The following is a 22,435-nucleotide window of genomic DNA, read 5'->3' as shown; positions in this document are numbered from 1 at the left end:
TTTGCGTGCACATTTGAGCAGAATTACGCAAATATTTCCACATAGTGACATAGATATGTGGGGGCGTGTTAGAACGAGGTGTTTTAGGGGGGCGTAGAGCGCAGAGTCTTAACTTTGATAAAGAATATCTCTTTGGTTTTGAGACTTTAGTCTTTGCAACTTCAGGGATCTTATCTATGCACAATCAGCTTGTAACACTCCAAAGAGAAAGGACAACTTGAAATCGCATCATATGACCCCTTTAACAAACTTTTGTTTCTTCCAAAAATGCATAAAGTTCCACTTCTTAGAGTATTTCATTCTACCTGACAAACTTTTCACATTATTTCCATCAACTTTCACACACCACACACACACACACACACTTCAATGTTCCTGTAACACATTACAGAACTATTATTCCTTTTCACTAAGCTAAAGGAAGATTTGATGTAATAAATAAAGGCAAAATGCAGCATACAGATCTCTGTAAGCCCGAGTGTCTGTTCACTACATATGCTACTACTAATCGGCTGTAATACAGAAGCTGTTAAATTGAGGGCTGTTAAAAGCAACGTATGACACACGGTGATCTGCTTCAACAAGTGACTCATCATTTAAAAATACAAAATCAGAGACTTCGCACACTCAAATGAATGACTCAGATAATCGCTAAATGGTATTTCCCAAATAAATAGATGAATGGTTAATATTTGGCTGTGTGTTAAGCCTTGCGTGGTCATGTGACGTCAACACTCATCAGCCCATGCAGCAGTTAGGGTTGGACATCTTTTTGCTGTGATTTCCAGACAGTTTGGCCACTGATACGGGCTCCTTGTACTCATCAGCGTGCTTCGTCACCTCTCTAAAGTGCAGGACAGACAAAACATTCAACATGTGACACCTTCACCAGTATTCACAGTGTTGAGTTTCAAATGTAATATTAGGCTAATATGTAAGTATAATGCTGGGAATTTGGTAACAGTAGGGCAGGGCAATTAATCACATTTTATTTTCAATTCCAATTTTGGCTTCCAAAGATTATGAAAATAAAATTATTTTAAACATTATTTTAATTGAACAGCCTAAGGTAAATGCCAAGTTTTCGCATGTGAACTGAAGGCGGAAACTCAATAAAACTGCTGCTCTCTTGTGCTTGATCTTAATATTACAAACGATGCTGTACAGTCAGTTCATCTGAAAGCTCTTTATCGCTGAATCTCATGAAACCTGCTATCAAGAATATATCCAAAGTAATATTTTGATATTTTGCTTGTATTTTATTATATGAATTGCATCACTGCTTTACAATTTTTTTTTTTAATTCAGTCAAATTAAATTACTGTCATGAAATTAAAACAAACAAAAAAATAAAATTTAATTTAAAAAGTTTTTTTGGGAAAAATATAGATTTATTTATTTTATACTTGGTGTTTTGATCACATTGTGAATTTTTTGCAAAAATCTTCTCAGCCTATTTGGTCTATTTCGATATTATTTTTGCAAATCAGATGTTGATTAACATGTAAACCAGATTTTAAACAGAATGTGTTTTCTTTTTGAACTGGGAGCAGAGCTTACCGGGCTAAATGAAGAACAGCCTCAATTATGTTGGATCCATCCTTTGCACTCGTCTCACAGAATAAGGCACTGTATGTCTGAACACAGACAGCAGCCACAGTTTAGCCCGTATACTAACAAAAAAACACTCTCTGACTAACCAAGACTGTATGAGGTCATGTTCTTTCATGTGCAGGTGGCAATGTTTTGGATAACTGAAGGTTAAATTCAAATGGTCTTCTAAAGCCTTTTTGAAGCTTCAGTGCTTCAGTCTTTGTTCATGGAAAACTGCAGTTTGCATGAGGGTGAGTAAATTATGATTATATATTATATTTATAATTATAATTATATATTGTAAATTAAACATTCTTGGTAAATAATCCCACCAAAAAACAAACAAACAAACAAAAAATCAACCAAACAAACAGAAAGCAAAAGTAAATAACAGTGAATAATGCCTGGGCACTAACCATGGCCAGTTTTTCTCCGTAGCTGGTTGGAATACAAGTTACTCCATCCAGAAGAGCTTCCTTCCTCAGATCTGTCTTGTTCCCCACAAGCATGATGGGAATGTCATCCTGGGACACATCCTGTACCAGAAAATAATCTCAATCAGTATCTATTCAACCTGAACCAGCAACCTCCTACATATCAGCATCTTTTCCCATTGTAGTGTTTCTATAAAGGTGCAGTATGTAATATTGACAGCTAGTGGTTGAAATGAGTATTGCAGTCCAAATTCAAAATATTGGAAAGAGTTGTTTCTCAACCTCGCTCACACAGGTTGCCAGATTGAGGACAAGCAACAGGAAGAAGCACGATTAACAATTACACTGTTAGTTGGTGAGTTGATTTATCTGCGTTTTAATATTCCTCTGTTCATGGAGTTTTGTAGATGGATGCCAAGGCATTTAGGTCAGGTAGAATCAGCTCCAGCTCATTTGCTTGCTTCCATGGCTGCAAAATGCTGTGTTTTCCAGCAACTGGCAACCCGGGGTGTTGAAATAATATTTGGTAAATTAGCAGTGGGTGGGGTCACACAGACCAAAACAAAAACAGGCATTCTGACACGGAACACACATTTCAAGTTAGAATACAAGTATGTAAACTTGGCATGTTTCCTTAATAGCTGCAAGCATAGTGTTTTATGCTTTTGTACAGTCCAAAAATTACATACAGCACCTTTAATATGGCATATCATGGAAAACTCTCCGGTTACTAACATAAACCTGGTTCCCTGAGATAATGGGAATGAGGACTCACTCTTGGGGAAAACTGTTTTCCTCCGAATACTGAAGCGTGATTTGTTAACGTTTGTGCAGCTGCACAAACCTATAGCATTTCATCCTGCCAAAATGTGCAGAGCCGACATCCTATGTAAGTTGGGCACTGAATGCCATTTTGTCAGAATCTTTTGACTGAGAAGCGTCAGCGTCAGCGTCAGCTAGCGTGCAGCTGTTTAGCACTGCATGTCACCCAATGCTCGCCCGTTATCTCAAGGAACAAAGGTTACGTCAGTAACTGCAGCATTCCTTGTCGAAACGGTCTCTCATGTTGCGTGTAATCATGCTTGGGGAATGATATACCATAGCGCCATGCAATAAGCGCAGAACGGAGCCCAGCCCAAGGGCACTACCATGAGGGCCCTAAGAAACATAGGCTAACTAGTGAGACTCAGGCCACCAGTCGGAGCACTCATTCAAAACAGTCTAGACCACTCACTAGGGATGCAAGACAATTAAGTGGACGAGATCCATGCCTGAAGGACAGGGACGTCGAGGTTATAAAACCTAGCAAAGGTAGACAGCGATGACGACCAGCCAGCTGCTTCGCAAATATCCCCAATGGAAACTCTGCTGGACTGAGCCCAGGAGGAGGCCATCCCCCTAGTGGAGTGGGCTTTCATTCCAATAGGACACTCAGATCCCACTGAGGCGTAAGCCAGGGCTATCACATCAACTATCCAGCGGCATAATCTCTGCTTCGTAACTAGCATCCCTCTAGAGCGGCCTCGGAAGCACACATTGCTCTGCTCTGACTGCCACAATTGGCGAAAGCACTCCATATTAAGTCCTGAAGGCCTGCACCGGCCAAAATAAGTTAGCTCCCTGCTTGTCCTCCAAGGAGGGGAGAGCTAACAGAGTAATGGCCTCAGCTACAGTATTGCTACCTTCATGGACCAGGAGCCGAATGGCGGTCTGCACTTGCACAGAGCTCCCCACAGAGTTGAAGGCATCTGTTGTAGCAACCTTCCTTCTGGAGGTCAGTCCCAATTGGATGCCTGTCTCATACAGGCAAGCAACCTTCCAAGGGACTACAGCTGAGACACAGCGATGGTCCACCTTGAGGTGAAAGCATCCCAGATGCCAGGCGTGGGAGAGGAAATGGGCTTTTAGCTAGTACTGCAGGGGCCGGATATGGGGCAGCCCCAATGGTATCACAGAGGATGCGGCTGCCACGAGGCCTAGGATCCTCTGGAAAGCTTTGAAGGGAAGGAAAGCCCCTACTTTGAAAGACACCACTAGCCACTGAATTCTCAGTAAGTGTTCCGGCGAGAGTCAAGCCCGCATTTGGGTCGAGCTGACTACTGAAAAGCAACTTGGAACAAGGACATAGCAATGGATTTAATAGCAATGGATTTTGTGGGTGCATATCTAATGTGGGTGCACATCTAATGTGGTGAAACTAGCACTGGCAATAACACAACACTCCAACACCAGATCTGGACAGGGAGTTGGGAAGTATATACAAGCTTTCTTGGAAGGAGGTCTTGCCACTGCGGGACACGACCTTCCCTTCTTTAACCCTTATGCATCAGGAGTGCTTCGGCTGTGACTCAGGGTCCAACTTTATCTTAGACGGGAACCCTGGTGCTCATGGAAAGTGGTAAGAAACACTGAAATGCTTCAGAAACACTGTCTGAACTCAGGCTCTGCTTTAGGTCGAACCTGAGCAGTCACTGATGTTGGCTTGGCAGGCTGCTGAGTTAATGAGGCCCTCTGGGGATTTGAAGCAGCAGCCGAGCTAGACCGATATGACAGGAAGTGGTGCATGGCTTGCAACCTGTGAGGAATACTGGGGAGTTGAGGAAGGCTGTCTTGTCAGCATCCATCCTGGGGGTGAGGAATGCAAAGATGCCTCTTTGAGGGGAGAGGCGTCTCATACCCCTTCAGTTCAGAGCCATCACGGAAATGGGGGAAGCGGAGATGGAAAAGAAACTTAATTGTGAATTTCTAGGAAAGAATGGGGCAGGTCTCTGATGGGGGCTATCTGGTGGCACCCTGGCTACAGAAACTGTTCCTCAAGTTGGCTATGGGCGGGTTTATCCAGAGCTGACCACTTCACGACGAGGTCCCAATCGTCATTGGTGAGGGCACATACAGCTTGGTGTATGAGCTTGGTGTTCAGACCAGGTCTGGCGTCAGCCGGGTGGCTATGCAGCGGGGGTCACCCCATTTCTCTTCTGCGACTATCAGGAAGGCTTATTTTCTTCTTTAGAGTCTAGTGAGGAGAAGATTTTCTTGCTTCTGATAAAATGGTATTCAGCTTCAACTTTTACAGGCAGTCGGCTCTGCTCATTTGACAGGCTGATTTGCCATAGGTTTGTGCAGCTGCACAAATGTCAGAGTTTCCCCCAGGCGTGAATCCACGCAATGTGGGAGACTGCTTCTCACATCAAAATAAATGTATGTAGACATGTTTACAAGATTCCTCTCCACTTCACCTAGATCATTTATGAAAACAAAGCTAAATACACTTTAATCAGAAATCACTTGAACACATTATCTTACTGTTTTCCCCAATCGCTTAGACACATTTCTTGAAATTGTGACTCCTTTTCTCGAAACTCTAAACACAAATCCATAACTTCTCACCCAATTCCCCATACTTCCTATTTTCAGGTCAAAATGAAGCTCTCCACTCAAAACTATTCAATCTTGCTGAAAAAAACTTCACCCTCAGACATGACACACAAGCCCTCAGAAACACACACACAACAACATAGTCTTACACACTAATGAGATCAATTCATAACACTGTTGCAAAAACCTTATTTTGGTGATGAGATATAATTTTACAGCTCAATGTATATTACAGTATGCAACATAATTAGAGCAGATACATGTTACAGTACATATAGCAGATACAGTGAAATTCAACAATAAGCTTTACAGTAAGAAAATATTATTTTCGTTACACTGCTGTAACGAGATCTTACAGTACAGTAGATGAAAAGCACTAGAAAGGAAAAGGTCAAATACCAAAGAATTGCACATGAACACAACAGAATATAGAGTCATCGCTTAGTTCTGCAAAAATACAGTACATGTAAGAAGTACTGTACTTTGCTACAAATCAGTTCAGCAGTTATGAGATTGAGGGTGTACAACTTGTTCTTCAGTATTTACTGTACATATATATATATATATAAATTAAATACTCTCAGCTGAAGTACTGCTACTGTTCTGTCATTATATTTTAACTGTAAGTAGTATTGAAAGCCTGTAGATGAGCCTGTAGGCCAGCTGTCCTCATGCACAAGAACATGATCAACTATAGTGCTGTGTATTTCATCAGGAATAAATGTCCTTTGACCCCATCCCCTTCAGTTTTCTTTTCCCCTCCTCTTTGTCTCCCACTAGTAGGATTCATTTTCCAAATCACATAATCACCTGTGCTCCTTTTTATATCATCCTGAGATTCTGACCGGTGTGTCATCAGTTTTGCTACTTAATGTTCACACATGGATAAATGTGTGCTATTTGTGTTCATTTTGTGATTCTTGAGGTAGTTATATTGTGAGTTTGTGTTTTCTAAATGAGAATATGGTTAAACCTGTGCAAAATGATGCCGTTCTTGTGTAGAGTTGAGCTGAAAACACTGAGCAAATTGGAGCGTGTGTGAAAACAGGTGAAATGTGTTAAAAGTTTTGAGAAACGTGTCTTTGTTTCAGGAACTGTATGAATGGTTTGGGAAATTGTGCCAAATGAATCAGTTATAGTGTGTTAGCAATTGAGAAAAACTATAAGACTGTTCAGCAACTAGGCCTGTCCAGCTGAGCAACAGTCTTAAGGGTATAGTAGCACCAGGTACAAATGGCCCATTTGATTCCTAGAGAGATTAGATAATGGTCAAGTCTGCATAACTGAATTATGACTGTTTTTGTGTAGGAAATACCTCAATGATATCGACCCATTCACGCACATTCAGAAAGCTCTTCTCACACGTGACGTCATAGAGTAGGAGAACTCCATCGGCCCTCCTGAAGTAAGACTTAGCAATGCTCCGAAACCTATAAAAGAGATACCCGAGCAGTCAACCTTTAGACCAAAGTACACTTTTGTTTTTACGCACACACTAGGGTATTCATAAATTGCATGTGATGTGAATTCATTAATTCATTTGCTCAGCTTGCACATGCACCTTGAGGGTTTTTTTTTGCACTTTACAAGGTGGCAGTACTGGTTCAGAACATTATTTTAAGACACTGTTTAAAAGCACAAAGACATTTTGTCACTGTTTTGTCAACTGTACAACTGTGCCCCTAAAGGTTCATGATGGAACTTCAGGGGATTTGTAATCATTAAACACACTCATCAACCACTTTATTAGATACACCTGTTCAACTGCTTGTAAAGGCAAATATCTAATCAGCCAATCATTGCAGAAACTCAATGGATTTAGGCATGCAGTCTTGGTTCAAGACAATCGGTCAAATAGAGCATCAGAATGGGGAAGAAAGAAGATTTAAAGGGCACCTATTATGCAAAATTCACTTTTACATGTTGTTTGAACATAAATGTGTGTTGGCAGTGTGTACACAACCACCCTATAATGATAAAAATCCACCCGTTCCTTTCGTTTAATCCCCATAAATCATAAGCAGTGTCTCAGAAAGAGCCGTTCGCAGAATCTGTAAAATGTGACATTTTACAAGCCCCACCCACGACTGTTGACGGACACTGCTGTATTAGCAGAGACCCCGCCCTCAGTGAGCCGCACACAATCCGCCATGTTTATCTTCACACTAGAGCATTTAAAAGCAGCATTCAAATAAGAAATGTATTCTTATTAGAGCTACAGAAATGATTCATTCAAGAGCAGTGAGTGATTTACAGTTTTTATTTTTTGTTTGACTCATATTAACAGCTTAGACAGCAGTATAGGTACTGTATATTACACTGCTATCTCTTAATACACAGATCTAATATACACAAGCGATTTCTTTCCCAGCTGTTTACCTTCACAGGCATAACCGACTGTGTTTTTGTAACTTATGTGTGTTTTAAACACAAACTTCTGTGTATTTGACAGTTTAAGCGCAATTAGACATGAAAGAGAGCTTAGTTTAGTACTCACACTTCTTCTGTGTGTATGTGTGTGCTCATAAAACCCTATATTAGTTTATATTAGTCACATACAGTTTAAACTGATGTGGCTTTAAAATACATGATAATCAAAACCAAACAGATGTTTTTTTAGCAGAGTATCAGAGGTATGAGCTGTAAAGGCACAGCTCTATTCCAGAAAAGGGGGCGGGGAGCAGCAGCTCATTTGCATTTAAAGAGACGAAAACAGCCTGTTTCTGCTTCCACTCAAAATAGGCATTTTCAAAATTATTTAATAAATGATCTGTGGGGTGTTTTGAGCTGAAACTGCACAGAGACATTATGGGGGCACTTGAGACTTATATTTCATCTTGTAAAAACGGGCATAATAGGTGCCCTTTAAGTGACTTTGAACGTGGAATGATTGTTGGTACCAGACGGGCTGTCTGAGTATTTCAGAAACTGCTGATCTACTGGGATTTTCACACACAATTAACCATCTTTAGGGTTTACAGAGGATGGTCCAAAAAAGAGAAAATAACGGTTAGTTTCGGTTTCCCTTTTTGAACGATGAATACAGACTTCTGCCACCTGTTGGTCTGGAGAGTTATTTCCTTTCATGCAGGCACAGAATATCTAGCATAGCGTTAGTTCTGGCAGGTCACGTTAGTCAAGCTCGCATCAGCTGACTTTCAGCTGATCCCCATCAACCTATAGGAATACGACACCTATCTAAGCATTCATATATAAGGTCCCTCAGTATTATCATCAGTTTTCGCATTGCTCAATAGCTAATTACCCTCCTCCATCCCCAACTCCTCCTCTGTCAGTCAGGATTCAGCCTTCTGATTCTCCTTTGAATCAGACTAATTCTAAAATGTGTACATAACATTATTGAACTTTAACGATATCTGCAATACATTTATGTTAGTTCTGTTCTGTTTACCCTTGGGGGTTATCACTGCTCTCCCTGCTCTCATCCATGCTAGGCTGCATGGATGCACAGGGAGTTCTTGCCCAGAACAGAACCTAAAAAGTGTAAAATACAAATAAATGTAATTCTTTATCAATTATTAGATAACAAATACTAAAGTATTCTAATTCTTGTTTTAAGAATGTTTCAACTTTTACTGGAAATATTTTAAGAAAATTATTTTTTTCAAGTGCATGATAGAAATAAAATCATACAGGTTTTGATCGAAATTATTGTGAATTGTTCTTTTAGGCAACAGATTGATTTAAAATAGTTTTAATAGTTAAAAGTGTTGCCTTACTGCCTCTCTCTCTCTGTCCATGATGGTTTCCAACTCTTCAAAGTGTCTGAGTTTGATCTCCAGTTTCTTCATCTGGGTCTCTACCAGCAGAGCCACCAGAGACTTGATCTTCCTTTCCTCTACTGCTGCCAAGTGCTGAATGTAAAGAAATCAAAGAATACAGCGTTAAGTGTTTAGTTTGCAGGAAAGCTGTTTGTATTCTCACCGTGATGTCACCTTTTCACACACCTTAGCTTTCACGGCAGCAGCAGCGAGCGCTGAAGCAGCGGCGGTGGCCAGGTTTCCCTCTCCTACATCTCTCTCCACCTTTGCTTTCTTCTCCCCCTCACTCTCTCCATCCCTCTGACCCTCATCTGATCCCTCCTTCTGTTCTTTCTCCTTCTCGCCATCAGCTGCAGAGATCCCAAAGAGTTCAGGTAAGACATTTTATCGATGCATTTTGTAACTTTAACAGTTTATGAAAACAGCACACACAATGGCAGATGTTTTTGTACTGCACTTACACAAATACTGCATTAGTATATCTGCATCACACTACGAATCTGCAACTCTAAATCTTTGCATTTAAATTTAATCTGATGTCTTGTTCTAAGTCCTATTTTTATTCTTGCTGTAAAACGCACCCATTTCTGAGTCTGTTTTCTCTGTCTCTCTGTCTGTCTCTCCTTCTCTCACTCTCTCTTCCTCTTTCTTGCCGTTCTCTCCTTGTTTTTCTTCCTCCTCACTGGCTCCATCTTTGCTCTCCTAAAATGTCAGACATAGGAATGTCACACGTGTTAATATTAGGAAAATATCACAAATCTCCACAAAATATTTAACAGCACAACTGTTTTCAACATTGATAATAACATGAAAAGTTTCCTGAATACTAAATGAGCATATTACAATGATTTCTAAATGATTGTGTGACATTGAAGAGTGGAGTAATGACTGCTGAAAATTCACAGGAGTAAATTACGTTTTAAAATAGAATTTTCTTTATTTCACAATATTACCGATTTTACTGTATTTTTATGAAAGAAATGACTTTGTAAGAACTTTTTCAAAAACCTTTAAATATCCAACACCAATCTTTTCAATGGTAGTATATATAAGTAGGCCTATACATTATTATCCTAGAACTTTCTGTTTACTTCTTGGTTTGAATCAGACTTTTAATCCCAGATTTTCAATGCATTCTCAGACTTTTGGACTCCACAGTACATGTTTTGTTTTTTTATGCACAGTTACCTTATTTTCTCTTTTATCTTGGCTAGATTGACCATCACTGCTCTTATTCTCCTCACTTCCATCCTCAGCTGAAAAACAAACATACACAGTTATTTTGTCTCTCACTATGCTCCAAAAAGCATAAAACAAGTGAAAATGTTTGTTCTCTTACAGGGTTTGTCAGAATCCTCGAGGCCGGTTCCTGCGATGCCGCTGCCCTCCAGGCCGTAGAGAGGGTCTGGCCTCCCGCTTGCTCTGGCCGCCTCCTCCACTCGACGCACATGAGCCTCCACCAATGCAGCTGGTACCTCCTCCTTCATTCGAGAGAACTCCTCTGAGAAAAAGAAAGAGAAACATTGTGCTCATGTAAAAAAATACAAAACAAGTCTTTTTTGGGGCTTGACAGCACCCGATTCTTATTCACTATTGTTGCATACAGAAAAAAAGACAAAAAGAAATCATTCAGATACAGCCATTTCAAGTCTAATTAAATTATGGTTTTTATTTATGTGTGAACTATCACTTTAATATTGTATCTTCTCACCAAGTGCTGATTTAGCTGCAGCAGAAGCCACTCGAGGGTCGACCACAGAGGCTAGAAACGCCACAGTGCTCATGACAGGATTCCCCGCCTGACTGAAAGGAACTGGCTGATAGGCCAGCGGGCCTAGGGAGGAGGAGCTATCCTCCAGGTAGGGGTCTTCGATCGGTAGACGCAGGAAGTGGAGGATGCACTCATCCTGTGTGCGGCTGCCCACGTGTTCCGATACTTTATTCCAGTCATCTTTACACATCTCTAGACCCTGAAAACAAACAGGAATTGTTAAGTGGAAAAAGTCAAGTTTACACTATTGTTCAAAAGTTTGGGGTCAGTAAGACTTTTTTTTAATTAATACTTTTGAAGGACTAAAAGGATCAAAAGTGACATTTAAGACTTTTACAAAAAATTCTAAGAATTCTCATTAAAAACTTTCTATTCATCAAAGAATCCTGAAAAAATGTACCACAGTTTCCAAAAATATTAATCAACACAGCCGTTGAAAACTTTGATAATACTTGTTTGTTACTTGTTTGTAAATGTTTCTTGAGCACCAAATCAGCTTATTAAAATGATTTCTGAAGAATCATGTGACAGAAAACTGGAGTAATGGCTGCTGAAATTCAGCTTTGCCATCACAGGAATAAATTACGTTTTAAAATATATTAACATAGAAACATTATTTTAAATTGTAATGATATTTCATAATATTATGGTTTTATTGTATTTTAATCAAATGAATGCAGCCTTGGTGAGCATAAAATACCTCTTTCAAAAATATTACAAATCTTACCGAACCCCAACTTTTGAACGGTAGTGTAAATCATGTTTAAAAATCGTATCAAATTGAAAAAAATGCTAAACTCAAGCATTTTGACTAGTGGACTCAGAGAGTCTTGGACATTTTATATGTTTACATTGTACCTCCAGCAGTAGCAGTGTCTCCTGGTCTGTCCATTCCCGAGTGGCACTGGCAGCATTTTTAGTCTGTGGAATGACAGAAGAAGGTCCTAAATCTTTCTCATAGCACTCAGAATCATCTTCATACTTCATATTCCAAAATTCCTTTCAACCTGACACATTCTAATTTTCTCTCTACCCCATTTGTGATGGGCGCTCTTACTTTAGCTGGGCCGCTCTTCTTACTGTACACATCTGTCCTCAACCCAAAGTTCTGCAAGTCGGCTGGTTTGTCCTTGACTTTGTCTGGGAATGAGAGCATCTGCTGAGAGGATGAAGTCTGGTGGGAACAACAACAAAAAACAGCTTAGATAATCTAAAGTGAAGACAAAAACTCACACAGAATTTTTTTTTAGGGCTGTCAATCAAATAAAATATTTTATTTAACTTTTTTCCTAGTTAATATGTTAATGCCTTCAGCTCCCTTTAAAGGTGTTGAGTTTGAAAATCTGTGTGGATCACACCTATAGCAGGAAAAGACTGCTTTATTTTACCTGGGATGCCTTAGGCTGTAGTGGTACCAGACTTGATGGAGTATCTGCCAGCACATGAAAGTGTGAGGTGGGTGGAGGCCCCATTGGAGTGGGCCGACTCTCTGAATCCACCTGATAGTTAATCAAGCCCCACTGTTCCAGAAATGCATGGACCCTGTTCACACAAATACACTTACACACTTAAAATGACATTGAAGTCAAAGTTGAAAAGAAATCAAGCGTAGTGTTAGTTCTGGCAGGTCACGTTAGTCAAGCTCGCATCAGCTGACTTTCAGCTGATCCCCATCAACCTATAGGAATACGACACCTATCTAAGCATTCATATATAAGGTCCCTCAGTATTATCATCAGTTTTCGCATTGCTCAATAGCTAATTACCCTCCTCCATCCCCAACTCCTCCTCTGTCAGTCAGGATTCAGCCTTCTGATTCTCCTTTGAATCAGACTAATTCTAAAATGTGTACATAACATTATTGAACTTTAACGATATCTGCAATACATTTATGTTAGTTCTGTTCTGTTTACCCTTGGGGGTTATCACTGCTCTCCCTGCTCTCATCCATGCTAGGCTGCATGGATGCACAGGGAGTTCTTGCCCAGAACAGAACCATACCACCAATCCAAACTGTATGCTAATTGTCAATCATCTTTGTCGATAGTGGTCCTGACAGAAGTAGGTGCTAGTTGCTGTAATTTTTGCTGTGTTCAAGCACAACGTTTTGGCCCAGACACAGTCAACGCAAGGCAATGACACAGTCAATTTCACTGACGCGTGTTCTTTGATGTCTGTTTGGTGTGTCACAGCCTTTAAAGTTCATACCATGGATAATACATATGATTTAGTTGTGTGTTTCATTTTGAATTTGGCCTCTGGGATCTTACCTCTCCTGTCCAGCTGTGTCCCATAACTGCAGCACTGTTGGAACACCGTCCACCACCAAGGTTTTCATCTGGAAATCAACCCCTGCAAGAAAACAGACACAAATGATTTCACAAACTTTGTGAGAGTTTGAGATTATATTCAAGATGGTTCAAGTGTGGTAAAGTGTTAGAAAAGTCTTACCCAGTGTGGCGCTAGTGTTGCCTTTGAACTCGTTCTTACAGAGGCGAAGGAGGAAGCTAGACTTTCCCACCGCAGCGTCTCCCGCCAGCACAATCCTGTAAGCTTTCTCCGATGGAGGCTGAGTCACCGCCAACACATCCTGCTCTCTCTGCACACATACACACACATTTGTGCTTCAGAACTGAGATTTGTTTGAGTTCAAGAATTAGAATGCCGTGGGTCAATTTTAAGCTTTTATGATACTTCTGGCAGGTGAATCCAGTACCTCTGTGATAATGGCAGAGAGACATTTCTTGCCTGATGCAGTAACATCGCTTTTCTGAGCAGGTTGTGATGGAGTCCAGCTCAGAATGGATTCGCTGTCTGACCCAATCACAGCCTCTTCTCGCACTTCCAGAACCTGTGAGCACACACAGCTTATTTTAAACCAGGAATCTGAGCCATTCTCACTGATACTGAAATGACAGCAAGTTAAGCATACATAGAGATGCCTTTGAATTATTCACTATCTGTTCATATTTGCCTTTTTTTCTCTCAAGAGCTTTTATTCTTGAGAGTCAGTGTTAAAAAAGTTAATTATGTAAAAAAGTTAGCAAATAATCACAGTCGTACAGAACAATTACCTGAAGAAAGTCTCTGACTGTTGCTAATGAAGATCTACTGTGTGTGAGACTTCTGTTCATTCCATGAATAGAACAATTAATTGATTAACCAATTAGAACTAATTTTTAAATAGCTTATTAGGGATGATTTTGGAATGTGTAGATAGAAAACTACTTTTATTTTTCTTCACTAAGACGTTCAAGACACTCAGTCCTTGTGCAAAAAAAGTGCTTAATTGTACTTAATGTAAACTTGTAGTGTATTTAAAATCTTAAAAGTATAGTCATTTTAAAAAACTACTTGCAGATAATATTAATATAATAAAATAAATGTGTACTTAGAGAGCATACTTTTATGACTATGTTTCTGAACACACTTAAGTGGACATTTTAATAGTGTGAAAGTTTAAGTTTTACTTAAAAAATATTTTAAATAATTATTTTTAAATAATCTTTTGTTGTGCTTAAAGGAAGCACTCATTATATTATTTTATTTTGATATGTTGACTAACATACACATGTGTATAGTACTTGATTATCATTTTAACTGTAGTATTTGATATTTCCTTTTTTAATATGTTTTAAATGTACTAAATTGCATCTTCATCATTACAAATCCGTAATTACAAATAAACACAAGTATGTAATACTATGTAGACATACATGTTTCAATAGAAATTACATTAAAGTATATTTTAGTAACATAAATGCTTGTCAGTACATTCAGCAGTACACTTTAACCATATCTCAGCAGACAATAGAATTAATAAATCACATATAAATATGTACTTAAGTTCAGCTAATTGCATTTAATCTAAATTTAAAGTTATAATATATTTTCATTTAATTGCAACTATCATTGCTATTACTGTAAGTGTCTTAAAAACATTACATTTAATTCACACTGAAGTATATTATTTTAAAGTACATTATTTTAATAACAAGTACTCTTTTTAAAGTATGCTAAAATGTACATCTTTACCACAAGAGTGTAAAATGTTATAAATGAAATGAAAACCATTCTGAAGAAAAGTGAGATTGTCTGTAGTGTTTGATCAGTCTGATTCACTGATATCATACCTCTGTATCCGAAGTGTCTCCAGACACAGTGGTGTTGCTGTCCTCTGCTTGCATACAGGACGTTCTCTCATGCTCGTAATCGTAGCCGTTATTTGAGCGCAGGGTAGACATGCCGCTGTCCACGCAGCTGTCGGGAAGACTGTCTTCCTCACAGCTGCGTCTGCGCATGGGGTCGCACAGGGCCAGAGCCAGAGAATCACAGCTCGGTCTGCGCAGACCCTCCATCAGCCCAAACTGATCAAAGTCCTCGTCCACACATGTGTTACAGTACCTGGGGAAGTATTCAGTGCATCAACAACACAGCTACTAGAAACTAGAAGGAAATAGTTGTGCATTCATTTTAGAATTTAGTTCTATGTAATTGAAAACCTGCATCAGAGTTGGTTTTCTGTCAGAATCAATGTGACACTTTCTTTGCCATGTAAAGGATGTTATATGGCTACTTAGATGTAAGAAAGAAGAAACCAATCATAATTCAGTATGCAGATATTCCTCATCACTGTCAATTTAGAATGGCAAACATTCTATCAATTGATTTTCTATATTTCAAACTTCTGCATTAAATACAATATATTGGTTATGCCATATTGATTATCACATGATGTGTGAGATTTATTTATATATATATATATATTTATTTATATATCAGTCAGTGTTAACCCTGATTTCCCATTTTTGTTTAGTATAAAATAACTGAAACTAAAAAAACACTATAAACATATTAAATAAAATAGTAATAATGACAAAAACACACAACAAAATGACTAAAATTAACTTAAAAAAAAAAAAAAAAAAGTAAAATAGAAATTTATTACATAAAATGAAAACTATTTTTTTAGCTTGTTTTATTAGCCACACTTTTAATATTGGTGCATCAGTAAATATTTTAAATGGAGTCTATATATGTGGACTAAATTAACGCAGTGGTTTAATTACTAATGTTAAGAGTTTAGAAAGTGTGATCAATATCAGTACATGCAGAGCTTAACTTTATATCTTACCGATCAAAATAAGAGGAACAGACATTCTTTCTGGTGCTCATGTAAACTGCTGGTGAGATCCCACTAACCCGCTGTAAGACAAAAAGATCATGTCTGTCCTAATGGATATGCAGAAATACAGTAAATACAGTAAACTAGAACCCTAATCCACACCTCTTAAAAAGCACACAGCCATCAAAGTATAAGCCTGATCAGCAAACATCGCTCTCAAACAGCTTAATCCATTTTACAACAGCATCTAGAGTAAAGAAAGGCTCTGGACACAAGAGGCTCTTACCTGAGTCTTACTCTTGCTCTGACTGCTCTCCAGCGCCGCACGCAGACTGTCATTACTGTCATGGAGCTTTCTGTTTGCTGCCCTGGACAAGACGAACAGCAGAAATATAATGTTGCAACAAAATCTGACAACTATAAAGCAAAAAAAAACTAAATTAAACATGTTGGACTTCTACAAAGAACTCATTTTACTCTGGTACAGTCTACGCCTTTAGAAAGTCAAGACTCCTACAAACTGGACAGATGGATGGATACTCAGTGTGTCTCTTCAAATTGACAGTGTTTGCAAGGTTTTTCACACTTATATGAAGCTGTGATTTCATAAGTAGGTTAATGGTGTTCAATATAACAAAGAGTGAAAAATTTAAGGGGGTCTGAATATTTTCCGTACCCACTGTATATATATGTATAGGCTACATGGCTATATGTATTTTAAAAATATAAAAAATACATTAAAAAACTTTCACAAATGATGATGATAATGTTAATTTTGCAACATTAATGATCAAATATTCAATATATTTAATAATTTTAAAACACTTCAAAATCTTTATTACTGTTTTTTTTCTTTTATTATTATTATTATTATTATTTTATTAGTTTATTATTATTTTCTCTGTCTCTCTCTTTATCTCCTTTATACTGCGTAATGGCTAACAAGGCTATATGTCCCCCTGTAATGGCTTTTTTGGTTTCTCCCAATGTCACATATTAATTAAAGCTACACCTGTTATTCATTTTATACCTGACACGCTCTGAGGAAGGCTGAAGGTCGAAATGCATCAGTGTGCAGAGTTTTATTCACTTTTTTATGTTTCTGTTGAGATGGCCATAATGTGAAAAAAGGCTTTTTAACTTTTTTGGACTGTAAGAAGTGCCTTGGATTTATTTTCTTGTAATAGTTCTAAAAACTATGTTCTGAAAATGTTTAATCGTTTCATTCAACCCAGACTGGGAGCTTTATTCATTTAATTAGTGTAGATTACAAAGATCAGACAAAAACTGGGCTATAGGAGTAAATTAACTGAGATTGTATTGTAGAGAGCACTGGTGTCAAAAATTTCTACAGTCTACTTAAGGTTTTGGGAAGCACAGCCCTGAGCATTTGAACAAGAAGAGAAGTTGTAGAAGAGCAAAACACTAACATAATCAAATACTGTTTTCTGATTTGTCTTTGTTTTTTAGTATGCTTTAAAAAGATGCAAGACAATGAGAGTGAATGTATGTGGCACGCATATGTTATTCAAACAGCCATTTCAATAACAGATTTGCATTGTGCAATCTTGAACCGTGACTACCCATGAACTTGATTATTATTAGCACAGGGTAAAGTGTGTACAGTGTGAAAATGGAACAAGATGATGAGTTAACAAGTGTGAAACTTCATTTAAAGTGATAGTTCACCAAAAAAGACTTTCTTCTTTCAGACGAATACAATCGGAGTTATATTAAAAAATGTCCTGGCTCTTCCAAACTTTTAATGGCAGTGAATGGGGGGGCCGAGATTTTCAAGCCCAAAAAAGTGCATCTATCCATCATAAAAAGTGCTCCACGTGGATCCGGAGGGTTAATAAAGGCTTTCTGAAATGAAGCAGTGCATTTGTGTGAGTGAAATATCCATATTTTAAAACTTTATAAACCATACTCTCTAGCTTGCGCTGTCGTACACGCGTTCACGAGAGATTGGCGTTCCAGCGGATGACGTAGGTGTAGCATAAGCTCCGGTAAGAAAATGCTAGTCTCGCAAGAACCAAGTTTTGTTTACAGCAAAGGAAAACCAGTTTCCTCTTGGCTTATATCGATATTCTCTGACACTTTTCTTTACAAATCCTCGTTTTGTGCTTCTCATTCGTGACCAGTGTTTTGTTTTGCTCTCTGCTCTGTGTTTCCGCATTCTTCACTTCTCACCGGAGCTAACACTACGCCTACGTCCTACCTCATCCGCTGGAACACCACTCTCTCGTGAACGAGCCCGGTCTCATGAAAATGCGTATAAATAGTACGCCAAATAAAAACAAAAATATTAGCACAGGGTAAAGTGTGTACAGTGTGAAAATGGAACAAGATGATGAGTTAACAAGTGTGAAACTTCATTTAAAGTGATAGTTCACCAAAAAAGACTTTCTTCTTTCAGACGAATACAATCGGAGTTATATTAAAAAATGTCCTGGCTCTTCCAAACTTTTAATGGCAGTGAATGGGGGGGCCGAGATTTTCAAGCCCAAAAAAGTGCATCTATCCATCATAAAAAGTGCTCCACGTGGATCCGGAGGGTTAATAAAGGCTTTCTGAAATGAAGCAGTGCATTTGTGTGAGTGAAATATCCATATTTTAAAACTTTATAAACCATACTCTCTAGCTTGCGCTGTCGTACACGCGTTCACGAGAGATTGGCGTTCCAGCGGATGACGTAGGTGTAGCATAAGCTCCGGTAAGAAAATGCTAGTCTCGCAAGAACCAAGTTTTGTTTACAGCAAAGGAAAACCAGTTTCCTCTTGGCTTATATCGATATTCTCTGACGCTTTTCTTTACAAATCCTCGTTTTGTGCTTCTCATTCGTGACCAGTGTTTTGTTTTGCTCTCTGCTCTGTGTTTCCGCATTCTTCACTTCTCACCGGAGCTAACACTACGCCTACGTCCTACCTCACCCGCTGGAACACCACTCTCTCGTGAACGAGCCCAGTCTCATGAAAATGTGTATAAATAGTACGCCAAATAAAAACAAAAACTCGTGGTATTGATACGCAAAAATTGACTTTGGCATGCATATGATATGCACATTTTTGGCGTGCATATAATACGCAGTTTTCGCGTACATAAGATACACATCTATCCCACAACCCTAAACCTACCCATCGCGTAGCATATACACGCCAAAGTAAATTTTTGCATATCCATACCACGAGTTTTTGTTTTTACTTGGCATACTATTTATACCCACTTTCATGAGATTGGGTTGCGTGAACGCGTGTTCGATAGTTAGTGGAAGTTAGAGATTATGGCTTATAAAGTTTTAAATATGGATATTCTTCTTACACAAACGCATCCCTTCGCTTCGCTTCAGAAGGCCTTTATTAACCCCTCGGAGCAGTGTGGAGCACTTTTTATGATGGATGGATGTTGTTGGCGTGCATATGATACGCAGTTTTCGCATACATATGATACGCATCTACCCCACAACCCTAAACCTACCCATCGCGTAGCATATACACGCCAAAGTAAATTTTTGCATATCCATACCACGAGTTTTTGTTTTTACTTGGCATACTATTTATACCCACTTTCATGAGATTGGGTTGCGTGAACGCGTGTTCGATAGTTAGTGGAAGCTAGAGATTATGGCTTATAAAGTTTTAAATATGGATATTTTTCTTACACAAACGCATCCCTTCGCTTCGCTTCAGAAGGCCTTTATTAACCCCTCGGAGCAGTGTGGATCACTTTTTATGATGGATGGATGGACTTTTTTGGGCTTCAAAATCTCAACACCCATTCACTGCTATTATAAGGCTTGGAAGAGCCAGGACATTTTTTAGTATAACTGATTGTATTCATCTGAAAGAAGAAAGTCATATACACCTAGGATGGCTTGAGGGTGAGTAAATCATGAGGTAATTTTCATTGTTGGATGATTTTGGATGTGTAAATAAATTTGAATGGAGATAGAATAACAAAAAAAAATAAATTGGAACTGATTGTATTTAAAGATGCTTGGCATCAAAATTGTAAGATGTGTAAATATTGAATTAATTTTCCTCCATTTTTAACTTCAATAAGTCTCAATGTTCCTTGTAATGTCAGTGCATCTGGTTGCTACTCTATCTCCAGTTTACATGTGTGTTTTGATTAGACATTCATTGCCATTAGAAACAGCATTAAGTGAAAACATTTTTGAAGCCATATCTGGTGTTAGTAAAAAGAGTTCCTACGTTAGCAGTAGTTTCACGTGCTGTGTGTGTTCAACTCACTGAAGCACCTCGATCTGTCTCTCCAGGCTACCTCTCTCCTCAGAGAAACACTTCATAAGAGCCTCATCTCTGTACAAACACACAGATCAACATATTTAGGATTAACCTGAACATAGGATTAAGGGACCTAAAATATGATCCTGCACAATAAGGCATTAATACGTGCTAATAAACAGCCAATATGCTAGTAATATGCATGCTAATAAGCAACAAGTTAACAGTCAGGATTTTATTCCAAGACTAAAGTGTTACCAATTTCAGTTGATTTCTTAAGCAGGTTTCTACTGTTCGGATCTGTCTGTTAAACATAGCTTTTGTTGGTTTCACCTAATGTAGTCAGTCATTAAATATTTGGGTTTCCTGACAACGTTTTTACACTGTAACACTCATTATAATACATGTAAACTACGCTCTTTTTTTGTAGTTACTAGGAGACAAGGTCCAGACATTCCTGTGCAGTGTGACGCGTGACACCAGGATATCCTGCTCTGATGATGTCAGCACTGCAAACACTCACAAAACCGGTTTACAGCTGCTCAGAGCCATCACGCAGGGGAACGAGAGTCTGCATTCTTTCATTATTGACACGGTATTGACATTACACATCCAGCTGGGAGTGTCAGACTGAGTCAGAAGAGACCGTCAGAAGAGACTTCAGAGTACATATTTGATGGGCTTCTTAAAAATTCCTGGTCTGAAGATCCGAATCCAAAGGGTTTATCACATATTCATCAATAACTAAGTCAACTGTGACGCACACATACCGTTCAAAGTTGATGCTCTGGTCTGTGAGATCACTCTTGAGAGAGTCCAGCTCACTCTGCAAGAACGCAATATTAGTTTGGGACTCCAAAAGCTCCTGTTTCAACTTCTGGTTTTGCTGAAAGAAGAATGTAAAACAAAAACACATTATATTACATCATACACAATTTTTTAATGATCTATTCAGATTCAAATAGGAGCCATACCAGTAATAACTCGTTGTTCTGCCGCTTCAGTGCTGAAATTTCCTCTTTGAGGCTGATACTCCTGTTTTGGTTTTCGATCTAAAAAAAAAGTAAATAAAGAAAAATATATGACAAAATATTCTAATAAAAAATAACGCTTCATACAATACAAATTGCTTCAAAGCAGGAAAATAAAAGTGTTAATGTTTCAAAAGTCATCACTTATGAAACAAATTAGATTTTAGCTGTAAAGAAGACTTTACAGAAAGTAATTGTGTCATTGTCCAGCCTTCATTTAGTTCAGTGTTCAATTTAGTTCAATAAGTGTCAGTGTTGCAAGCTCCAAAGAAGACAATAGTGTAATTATTCAGCTCAAGTTCAATATTAATTCAATAATAGGTAATTCCGTTCAATAACAGTGCCAATGTTCATCAATCATTAAACAAGTTAAATTCGGCTATAAGCAGCTCTATAGAAGACAATAGCACTGTTATTTAGTCAGTTTAATGTTGATTCAATAAAGTTCAATAACTGTCGATGTTGCAGAGCTCATCAATTTTGAAACTAATTCAATTTTGTTTTTAAGCAGCTCTTCAGATGACAATAGCATCATTATTCAGCTTGATTTAGTTCAGTGTTGATTGAATTCAGTTCAATAACTGTGTCAATGGTTCATCAGTTACTGTATGAAACAGATTTGAATGCAGCTCTGCAGTAGACAATAACATTATTATGTAGCTTAAGTCTGCTCAGCGTTGATTCAATTAAGTTCAATAACAGTGTCGGTGTTGCAGAGCTCCTCAATTATAAAACAAACTCAATTCAACTATAAATAAGCACTATAGTAAACAATAGTGTCATTATTCAGCTCGGTTTAGTTCAGTGTTGATCGAATTCAGTTCAGTAACTGTGTGAATGATTGTTTTGAATGCAGCTTTACAGCAGACAATAGTGTTGTTATTCAGCTCCAGTCAGTTCAAGTTTTGTTCTCTTACAACAGTGTGAGTGCAGTCAAAGTGAAAATATTACTGAATATTAATTTAGTTTTTTTTTTAAACCTTATCTATTTAAACCACTTCTGTCAGTATCACTATAGTCAAAATGATTGACACTTAGCATACATTTTGGTTCACCCCCCCCCCCCCCCCCCCCCCC

The 22,435-nt window shown here is 38.4% G+C and overlaps 1 protein-coding gene across 1 annotated transcript in view; it reads right to left on the bottom strand.

The window, feature by feature from the left end:
* Window positions 1–486: 486 nt before the first annotated feature.
* rasef (RAS and EF-hand domain containing) overlaps window positions 487–22,435 on the bottom strand; it is a 40,122-nt gene continuing 18,173 nt past the window's right edge. The window contains exons 5-17 of the mRNA XM_016235272.1: window positions 21,302–21,379; window positions 21,098–21,213; window positions 20,334–20,402; window positions 16,367–16,448; window positions 16,090–16,160; window positions 15,089–15,359; window positions 13,672–13,806; window positions 13,407–13,554; window positions 13,226–13,307; window positions 6,718–6,832; window positions 2,010–2,129; window positions 1,561–1,637; window positions 487–844 (exon numbers count right to left, since the gene is read on the bottom strand). Coding sequence (XP_016090758.1) covers window positions 739–844; window positions 1,561–1,637; window positions 2,010–2,129; window positions 6,718–6,832; window positions 13,226–13,307; window positions 13,407–13,554; window positions 13,672–13,806; window positions 15,089–15,359; window positions 16,090–16,160; window positions 16,367–16,448; window positions 20,334–20,402; window positions 21,098–21,213; window positions 21,302–21,379 — 1,470 coding nt within the window. The 3' untranslated portion in view covers window positions 487–738. The remainder of the gene's footprint in view (window positions 845–1,560; window positions 1,638–2,009; window positions 2,130–6,717; window positions 6,833–13,225; window positions 13,308–13,406; window positions 13,555–13,671; window positions 13,807–15,088; window positions 15,360–16,089; window positions 16,161–16,366; window positions 16,449–20,333; window positions 20,403–21,097; window positions 21,214–21,301; window positions 21,380–22,435) is intronic.

Source organism: Sinocyclocheilus grahami, unplaced genomic scaffold (genome assembly GCF_001515645.1).
Source record: "Sinocyclocheilus grahami isolate Dianchi unplaced genomic scaffold, SAMN03320097.WGS_v1.1 scaffold465.1, whole genome shotgun sequence".
Classification (NCBI taxonomy): domain Eukaryota; kingdom Metazoa; phylum Chordata; class Actinopteri; order Cypriniformes; family Cyprinidae; genus Sinocyclocheilus; species Sinocyclocheilus grahami.
The sequence above is the reverse complement of the archived record's forward strand: the minus strand, read 5'-3'. Positions and strand labels throughout refer to the sequence as shown.